The 10,142-nt window shown below is 36.1% G+C and overlaps 1 protein-coding gene across 1 annotated transcript; it reads right to left on the minus strand.

Moving 5' to 3' along the window:
* Positions 1-319: 319 nt before the first annotated feature.
* LOC122077969 (acidic leucine-rich nuclear phosphoprotein 32 family member E-like) lies at positions 320-868 on the minus strand. Its single transcript, XM_042643854.1, has 2 exons — positions 466-868; positions 320-423 (listed from the first exon to the last, which is right to left on the minus strand). The coding sequence occupies exons 1-2, from the start codon at positions 866-868 to the stop codon at positions 320-322; spliced, it is 507 nt and encodes a 168-aa protein (XP_042499788.1).
* Positions 869-10,142: the final 9,274 nt, after the last annotated feature.

A 10,142-nucleotide genomic window follows, 5' to 3' on the forward strand; every position in this document is an offset into this window, starting at 1 on the left:
AAGGTGGGTGGGGGGTGGGGTTTACACTCAAAACTAATATAAGTCCATAAGTTTATTTATTACAATATCATCATTATTTTACTTACTTTATTTCATGTACATCTGTCCCCCCACCCAACTTCTTCAACCAAAAAAAAAAAAAAAAATCTGAGATTCATCCAGTTACCAGGCCATGAACGTCCCTAAAAGGTGGACGAACCAACTTAAGTAATCAAAACTTACATCCCCAAAGGAAGCACAAAAGTGTAGCTATTTACAGCACAATTAAACACCAATCAGATAGAATCATGGAATATTGAACTGCCACCTCCATCGATTCTCATGTTGGAAGCTTCATCTCCATCAACCATTCCGCTCTCCATGCCCCATTGATCTTCGCTATAAATTCTTCAATTCTCTTCTCCAACTCACCATCATCATCTCCTTCAATTTCACTATCAAAATCATCATCATCATCCTCACCACCATCATCATCATTATCCTCTTCATAACCATCATAACCATGAAATTCTTCATCCTCATCCTCATCCTCATCATCGTCGTCCTCTTTGGTGGCTTCCCCTTTCTCCTCCTCCTCCTCCTCCTCCTCCACATGATCGAGCGAAGAGAGAGACTCATGAAACCAATCAAAATCCCGGTAAGACGACGTCGAGCTTTCCAAAAAGATGGCAACAACAATCAAGTTGCAGGCAAAGAACACAAACACAGGACTCGATTTAGCCTTCATGATCAATTCGTAAGTAGAACCAAGAAAACTCTGATCTTGGGAAACTGATGGGGACATAGAGAAGGAGAAGAAGAGAATCAAACTAATAATTGCAGAGAACAAAAGAAGAAGTGCAACGTCAAGAATCCCAACTGGCCTCATGCCCTTCAAGGCTTCTGTAGCTTTCTCTATTTACAAAGTATACTAATAAGCCTGTGTGCTTACTTGGTCTCTTCACTACTACTTATAAGCAAATCTAGCTCTCTGACGAGTTGACAAATGGCAGAACTAAATAATTTTCTTGGAAAGTTACTAAAATCTTAACAACTTTGAAGGGATTGGTGGGATTTGTATCCTAATTTTATAATTTATCGCGTAGACTTAGACTTAGACTTGGCCAAATTAAGCTCACTAATTAAGTTAATTTAGATGAAGCTTACAAGCATGTATAATGTATTAGTATTACCATACCATGGAAATTTCTTGGCATTTTCTATATATAGATTGGTTCCTTGGGTTTAGTTTCGGTCCAGTGGTTCCTAAAGGGACCAACTCCATTAGGGTTTAATGGGTCTATTGGGTTTTAATCCTGGTTTGATGGAGACCCAGAGTGGTTCGACCGAAAAATCATTTGGGAAGGTTGACATATGAAATTAGTTATATGTCTTAGGCTGCGTTTGGTAACGTTTTGGTTCTAGAAACGACGTTTCGTGTCAAAATCGAAAATTTCAGTTTTCTGTGTCAAAATGCTATTTTTTTTTTTTTTTTTTTTTGAACGAAACTAAAACGACGTCGTTCCGTCAATTCTCATTTCTACATTTTTTTTTTTCTTTCACTTTTTATTTCAAAAAAACGAAACACACCGTAGATGCACCAAACTCTTTATTTCATTTTTTAGTTCCCATAAAACAAAAAAAACTCCAAAAACGTTTTTCTGAAACATTACCAATGCAGCCTTAGTGAGATTTTGAGACGTTGAATTGAAATCTGATGGTGGGCTTCCTCAAACTATGTTCATTATATGGACAAAATGTTCTTAGAAAGTCCCTCTATTCCTTGAATGCCTTAAGCGTCCAAACACACCCTAAGACTGAGGAAAGGTATATGATGCAAGCAACCATGGTCGGTGGATGATAACCAACATAAGTCTTCAGAGAATTTATTTTATTTATTTATTTATTAGATTAAAACATAAGTCAAAGAAGACAATTTCCTTCTCATTTTCATGGGCTTTTCTGGATACAAAGACGAAAATCCAAATCATTGTAAGGTAATCAATGGGAAACTTCGATTGAAAACTATGTTGTATCCCCTAGCTAACGGTATCCATCGGCTGGTTCAGTCTGGACTCGATTGGGTTGGATCGATTTTGATCTATTACTGAGCCAACCCAAAATCAAACCATTAAAGAACCTTTAGTTTTAGCCTGATTTTTTTTTTTTTTCCCTTAAATGGCCTGACATGGGGTTTTGGTCTGATCCAGTTTGATTTTACATGTATACATAAGGAAATCAATGGGGTTCAACCTGCTGTTTGATTTTGGTTTCAATTTCCACTGGTTCCATAAAACACCAACCCAAAACTAGTAACTCGATCGTGTTGGTCAATGCTGAACAGGTCGACAGGTTTTGATTGAATTCTGACAACTTTACTATTTCTCACTGGACATAACTTCGAAATAAACTTCCTTATTTCCAAGATTCTATTTGATAGCCGAAAAGAAGACTGATTAAGAGATTCCCTCTTCCTCATGGGTGAAAAGAAACTCAATCTTTTTATATCTGGTTTGTCAAACATTCTAACTTAGGCTCGATTGTATTCGGGACTTTGAAGAGCTAATTTCATTTTTCTACTCCTGTTTCGAACTAATTAAGTGAAACTTCATTACATACTACCCTAATCCAACTTCCAACGTAACGCATTTGATGATGATTGACATCTCTCTTTCATATTAAGGAATTAAGACATATTATTAGGTATTATAAGCTTACACAGACTTTTTCAGCCACCACAGATTTTAACTCCAACATGTTAAAGATAATCAAATTAAAATTGCCCAAAACTGAAGACCCACTTACCGCAATACCTTGAAATGCGATGGAGTGAGAGAGAAGTAAATACAGTAACACCATTACTTGATAATTATTGATTATTTAAAAAATTAACCTCTTCACTTAGAGTGACAAATCCAGATGACGATCAGAGCAGATAGATGACTGGAAATCTGCCACAAAACCTTTTATGTCATCAGAACAAAACAAGTGTATGTCATCATCTTTTGATGAAACGATTGGCTGGACATTTAATATAGAGATGTCGTGTCTGAATATCTGAATATGAGTTGTGTGGACTATTGACGATTTCTTAATGAAAGAAACAAGATTAAATTACTAACTAGGGAAATAACATCGAGAATCATAAATATTCTCATTGGTTACAAGCTCTCCATCTTCCTATCCTAGTTGGCCCACATGGTCAGAATAAGGGATCCAGGTCCTCTCCGACTGCTGGGACACCCAGTGTGCATGCGATGGTTGGGAGGACTCGAGAGTGAACGTCAATGTGTTGGGGTTCATTCTTGGTTCTCCTAACTATCGAATGTCACATTGGAAGTCCCAGCGATTGAAGAGGATCTAAATTCCTGAATAAGACAAAAAATAATCATTTTGGACTCCATTGTATTTGGACTGTAAATAATGGATTGTCTAGAACTTTTTTGTTCATCTTTTCTACTCTATTTTTGATCAAATTCAATTGAAACCTGTTACACTAATCCAACCCAACGTGCTTGATAATATTTGACATCTCTACTCCATATTAAGGAATTAATGAATTTGATAAAATATATTGTTATATATAAAAAGTTTACTAATCTTTTCTAGAAGATTTTACTGAACCATTAGGGAAGGTTGACCAATTGTTCACACATGAAACAAGCAATCTGTCCTAATGAGATTGTTGTCAGCCATTGGATTGGAATCTGATGGTGGACTTCCTCGCACTATGTTCATTCTTTGAAGTGTGTGAAATTCCCTTTATTCCTTGGGCGCGTTGGCATCTAAATACACCCTAGAACTTAGTACTATTTGAGTATTTGAGAGCAAAAAGGGCATTGGTTAAAAGATTCTCTGGAAACTTGATAAAGTGAAAAAAAATCTGATCAAGCGTGTCATAAAGATTCTTTCAAATTTAAGAAAAATTATCATATCAGGTCTGTGGTTTATTGATTCGGTGTTTTTGTCAAAGTTATGTGAAACTCACCAAGTGAATTTTTTTTTTTTTTTGGGTCATATATTATTCATAAATCATAAATTTTTTGATAGAATTCATAAACCATAAATTTGATTTACAACTAAACAAAACCTTAGAATTTTTGTTTGAAGTCTTCAATATTAGTCCCCTTTTTTTCCCTTCTCATAGTGGGACAATCATAACTTCAATCTTTCCTTATTTAGGATCAAAGAAAGGAGAAAAAAAGAAAATATTACAAAAATAAGAAAAAAAAATTAATATTTGACTACATGACTCACTATGTTAAGAAAAGGACAAATCGAATTGAAAAACCTCTTTTTTTTTTTGTTATGCTCTCAAATCTCAATACAGATATTAAAAATTTATTAATTATTTATGACAACATCCATAATTTTACATCCATAATTTTATATACAGTTCTTGCAACAGTACTTTAAGATGCAACCAGGCCTTGAACGTCCCTAAAAGTGGACAAACCAACTTAATAAATACCCAAACATAAAAAAATAAAAAAAGGGAGGGATCCAAAAGGCTCCAAGAGCAAGAAAGGAAACACTTGGTTTTGGTGTAGGATTCGGATCTTTTCGAACAACTCTCCCTCTAATTTTTCTCCAACATGACATAGGCACGTCTTTGGTATTGAGCTGCATGTCTATTTGATTGAAGAAAAGTTGAAGGGAATATTGTTGGAGAGGATCCCAATCCCTTGGCATAGTTAATTATTTACAACATAAACACCAACTAGATAGAAACATGAAATATTGAACTCCACCTCTCATATTGGAAGCATCATCTCCATCAACCATTCCTCTCTCCATACCCCATTGATCTTCGCTATGAATTCTTCAATCCTCTTCTCCAAATCACCATCATCATCTCCTTCAACTTCACTATCTAAATCATCATCTTCCTCACTACCATCATCATCATCATCTCCTTCAACTTCACTATCTAAATCATCATCTTCCTCACTACCATCATCATCATCATCCTCTTCATAACCATCATAACCATGAAAATCTTCATCCTCATCGTCCTTGTTCTTTGCTTCGCCATTGTCCTTCTCCTCATCAACATGTTCCGACGAAAAGAGATACTCAAACCAATCAAAATCCTGGTGGGACGATGTCGAGCTTCCCAAAATGATGGCAGCAATAATCAAGTTGCAGGCGAAGAACACAAACACTAGACTCGACTTAGCCTTCATGATCAGATCGCATGTAGAACCAAGAAAACTCTGGTCTTTGGAGACTGATGGGAACCAAGAGAGGAAGAGGATCAGAGTTATTGCAGAGAACAAAAGAAGTGCAAGTTCAGGAATCCCAGACGGCTTCATGCTTTTCCAGTCTTCTTCAGCTATATACAAAGCTAGAAGTACTAATATTTGAAACTAAGCCTGTGCGATTGTCTCTTCGTTACTTATAAGCAAATTTCTAACTAGTAAAATATAGTGCCAATAAGTGATTAGTGCACTTTGATATAGTGTGGTGCTTTGAAGACCATTCTACTAGGAGGTCTTGGGTTTTAATTTCTTATGTCACACCTTTCCTCCCGTCATAGAATATGATACCTTTGATTAGGATCTGTCAAAAAATTTTAAAAAAAATATTCCCACATCAGAACATGAGATGTAGGTAGCTAGATGTTGGGACTTACAAGTGCTTTGGCACCCTCTTCTTAACGAGTGTGGATCAAGTTCTCGTGTCATTGGATGGATTTCATCTGAGCGGATCAATCCCATATGAGAATGGTTCTCATACGAGGATTTGTTCCGATCTCCTCCTTAATAACTAGCTTTTGAAGATGAGTTTTATCGAAATTCTTAACAAATTGTGCTTGTGGCTGCAGCGAAACTTAGTCCCAGGGTTAATATATATATATATATATATATATATATAAACAACTCTGATGGGAAAATAGCCAAATGGGAATCGTATCCTATTTTTATATGTTATCTGGTAGACTTTGACTTGGGTGAAATAAGCTCACTAAGTAAATTAAATGAAGCTTACAAGCATAGGTTACCACGAAATTTCTTGGCATTCTCGTCTTTTGAAACTGGTTCCTTGGCTTAGCTAGGTTCGGTTTCGGTCCAGTGGTTCCTAAATATCCTTATAGTTTGTGTATTGGGTTAATCCTGGTTCGTTGGAGATCCAGAGTGGTTCGACCAGAAACCAATAGCTAGTTTGCTATTTTTTTCTGGAAGATTCTACTGAACCATCTGAGGGGAAGGTTGACCTATCGTCCACACATGAAACCGGCAATCTGTCCTAGTGAAATTATCAGCCATTGAATTGGAATCTGATAGTGGGTTCCTCAAACTATGTTTATTCTATCTAGTATAAAACTCCCAATATTCCTGGAGCTTGTTATCCAAACACACCCTAAACCTGAGATAAGGGAAAGGAAGCAACTTGCAAGTAACCACTCTTATGACTTGTATGGTTTCACAAAAGGTAGGACGAGGACATCCATGGTCGGTGGTCGGTCGATAATTAAACAACATAAGTCTTTAGATAGGATAATTTCTGTTCTATTTTCTTCGACAAAGTTTTCCTGAGTCACAAGGTGAATTCATCACATGGATCCAAAGGACGTGCGTTCCCCCTAACTACCTTCTTTTGAGCAGTCTGAATGCCCCGTGGTAAACAGATCCAATCCCCCTTATTTAGTTTTATCTATATCCTATAGCTATGGTTTAACTCCATCCATTTTGTATCTCGTGATCTTCTACTTCAATGGTCTCTCTTCTCGATCCCCTTCAACCTACCCTTTCCACTTAGCTTAAATCTTCTCGAGTCTCTGAACTCATATTTCAAATCCTCCCAATCGTCAGATGTGCACTGCTCTCAACCTTAGGTTCGGTATCATAGACTTTTAACTTCATTCCTCTCTAATTTAATTATTGAACAACTTTAATCCTCTTTATGGCAACCCTCCTACCACTTTATTATAACATCATACATTGTTCGACTTACCTTGGAAATAGCATTTCCAACTTCTCCCTCTCAAGCTATCGCCTTCACCATGAACTTGAGAACACCCATCTATATCCACTTCATGCAAAGAGATAGCATCCACCGCCCTCACCATTTTCCAGTGGGTCCGCCAGCCCCAGTCAAGTCGTCCCGGTAAAAACAACACATGTCTTGACTTTCTCCCCTACTGCCTATTTTTCCAATCAAGTGGGTCTCCTAATTAATTTCTACTTAATTCGGTTTGTTCTCATTTGCAGCATGTCAAAATCATCTTTTTAGATCCAATGTACTTATTCTAAGATAGGACCTTTGATAGGATTGAGAAATTCTATAACTGGAATCTTTAGTATATCACTTGTAGGTATCTATTATGCATCACCAATTGTTATTAGAAAATTAAATAAGACCTCGGAACTAGAAAGAAAGGGATAAAGTGAGAAAGAAAGAAATGTAGAATTAAATAGAAAGAGCTTTCGAAATGAAAACAAATGATAAATTCAACTTTCACTTTAATGAGACATCCTACAATAATAGCTCTGTTTTTTTAATTTTGGATGGAAATTCAGAAATTCTGAAATTTGAAATACGTAAAGAAGATAAAAGACAAATTCTGAATTCTCATTTTTTTCATTTATATATTTAGTTTAATAAATACTATTTTTTTTTCATTTAAATTTTAAAATAAATATGAATTTATGAATTAAAATTCTAGTAAAAATATTCTAAATACAGGTTTTTCTGGTAAAATCATATCTTGTGCTTACCACGAATTATTTTCCTTGGTTAGCTTTTCCAATATCTATGGGTTCTTTAATTTTCTTTTTTTCTCATAGAGAAAGAGGCCGGATCAAGTCCTCATATATGAACACTCTTGTACAAGCCTATGAGAGATATATGGACTCCATTAAGTCACTATCTGCGTTGGACTTTAACCTTAGTGGAATCCATGTGTCTATCACAGGCCTGTACAAGAAGGTGATCTGGACTAAGAAGAAACAAGGTGATTCGATGGTATACTATATGCATATGTTTATTAGAACTCACTCTAATGACCTATGCATTCTATTATCATTTTGAATTTGATGACCCATTCATCCAACTTGAGAAGGATTCTAAATGAATAAATATTTTTTTATTTTCACTGAAAATTAGAATCGGAATTGATGAACTTTCCATAGGACATATTTTCAAAGAAGGCACAAAGGCACCTAATTTTGGCACCTCGTCCAACAGTAAAAATCTGAAGGAAAAAAAAAACAGATAATAAAAAGAAAGAGAAAGAAGCTTTGAAGCACCACACCCAATATTAACTCTGAAAGTTCATGCAAGTTACAGCAAAAAGAAAAGAAGCTCAAATTCACCCAGACGGCCTGGCAAAGAATGCCAAAGAATTGGCTAAAGCTACGGTCTCAAGACTTGCCACTATCACTCAAACCACTACTCCCCTAGATTTTTATCTAAATCTACCCACCATTGACCACCCCATCTTCATTTTATTTGGCAGTTTTAATCCAATTACAAAGGAAGCAGGATGGGCCACTACTATTTGAATCTCTAACAGTCAATAATACATGGCCACCATGAAATTTGGTTATGCAGGAACATCATAGAAAGCCGAAGCAAGAGGTATCTAACAAGCTGTTGAAAGAGTGACATCTCTGGATTCACAAGAATAGAATGCTAGACACTTTTTTTTTTTTTTCGGTAATAAAAAAAATGCTCTATGGTATTGATCATAACGCCCAGGTCGAAGCCACCATACGGTAAACAGCGCTTCTACAAGATCAACAAACGATTATGAGAATGCGCCAACTCAAACCCACAACCAGTTGACTCAAATGGTGATGGGAAAGGGTTTCCTTCTGCTGAACTAACTCAAGGGTTGGTATGCTAGATCGATGCACAAGAGCTATTTGTTGTTCTCTCTTTTTTTTTTCTTTTTTCTTTTTTTTTCTTTTTCTTTTTTTTTTCTTTCTTTTTTCTTTTTTTTTTTTTTTTTTTTTTTCCTTTTTTTTTTTTTTCTGATAAGCATTTGTTGTTCTCTTTGATTTGCAATCTTTTGTTGTGCTTCTGAACATTTTTTGTATTTGGAAAATGGATCGGCCTGTAATTACCATAACCCATATTCTAGCTAATTGATCTAGGAGTTGGAGACTACATCTGATCATCGTGAACAATGTTACTAGCTACCTTCTCAAAATTTTAATAAATTTTATCAGTTCACCAAATAGAGAAATTTTCCTTCTCATTGCAAGGGGCTTTTCTGGTTTCAGGGTCGAACATCAAAAATCATTGCTAGTACGTACAAGGAATCTATAGATTTTGAGATAAAAATAAGTGTTTTTTTCTGAAGTAAACCATAAGTGGTGAAGGACAGAGAAGGACAAACAAGAGAGCTCCGAAAAATGGGGAATGGATCCTCCGCACATCTGTGTTGGAGGCAAACACTTGTCCCACTTATTGCCATTTACAAAGTGATCAAGAGGGGTACATATGATAATAAAATGGACAGGTGTTGGTCTACATGCAAGTGAACGTACGTGCAAAAGAACTGAACTAAAGAAAATGGGCACCATTTTTTCTATTTCCCTGTCCTAATGGAGCATTAAATTTGCATGGTTAGAATCTTCTTGGAACAAAGCCCCTGGATTGGTTGAGTTCAGAAGTGACTAACTAGTGCATTGTTTTGGAAGCCCAGAGAAAAGAAAACACTTCTTTATCCATCTTTGGGCCCGAGAAAAAGGATCAACCGATGATGTTTCAGTAAAAACAATGGCATAACAACTAGAGAAGGTCTAAAAACATCTTAGACATGGAATGAATCCATCTTAATCACACAAGGACAATGGGTCTCTTATGAGACCCAACTTCAGAGGCCAGATTAAACTGCAATAAAAGAAAAGAGTGAAACAGTTGGTAAAATGTTATTTTCTTACGCCACTGTTGGTGATGAAAAACCTGGCATTCTAGATTTGGATCAAAATTCCAATTTGCCCAGAACAAGACCTTCCGATGGTCCCTGTTCAAAGGGTGTGTGTGACATCCAAGGAGGACATCCTCTTGATAAAAACCATCAGAGCTCTTATATTTCTACAGGAATCCTTAGAAACCCAACATGTCCAGCCACCTCGTTAGCGAAGAATCACGGTACTCTAAAGTTTAAACATAGCATTTTTAATGTCATTCCTAATCAAATAATATCCACA

This window comes from Macadamia integrifolia, chromosome 5 (genome assembly GCF_013358625.1).
Source record: "Macadamia integrifolia cultivar HAES 741 chromosome 5, SCU_Mint_v3, whole genome shotgun sequence".
Lineage (NCBI taxonomy): Eukaryota > Viridiplantae > Streptophyta > Magnoliopsida > Proteales > Proteaceae > Macadamia > Macadamia integrifolia.

Coding starts and splice junctions, on each gene's coding strand:
- LOC122077969 (XM_042643854.1), bottom strand. CDS start 868: ATGAGGCCAGTTGGGATTCTTGACGTTGCACTTCTTCTTTTGTTCTCT. Junction 424..465: donor AGAGGATAATGATGATGATG/GTGGTGAGGATG, acceptor GTGAAATTGAAG/GAGATGATGATGGTGAGTTG.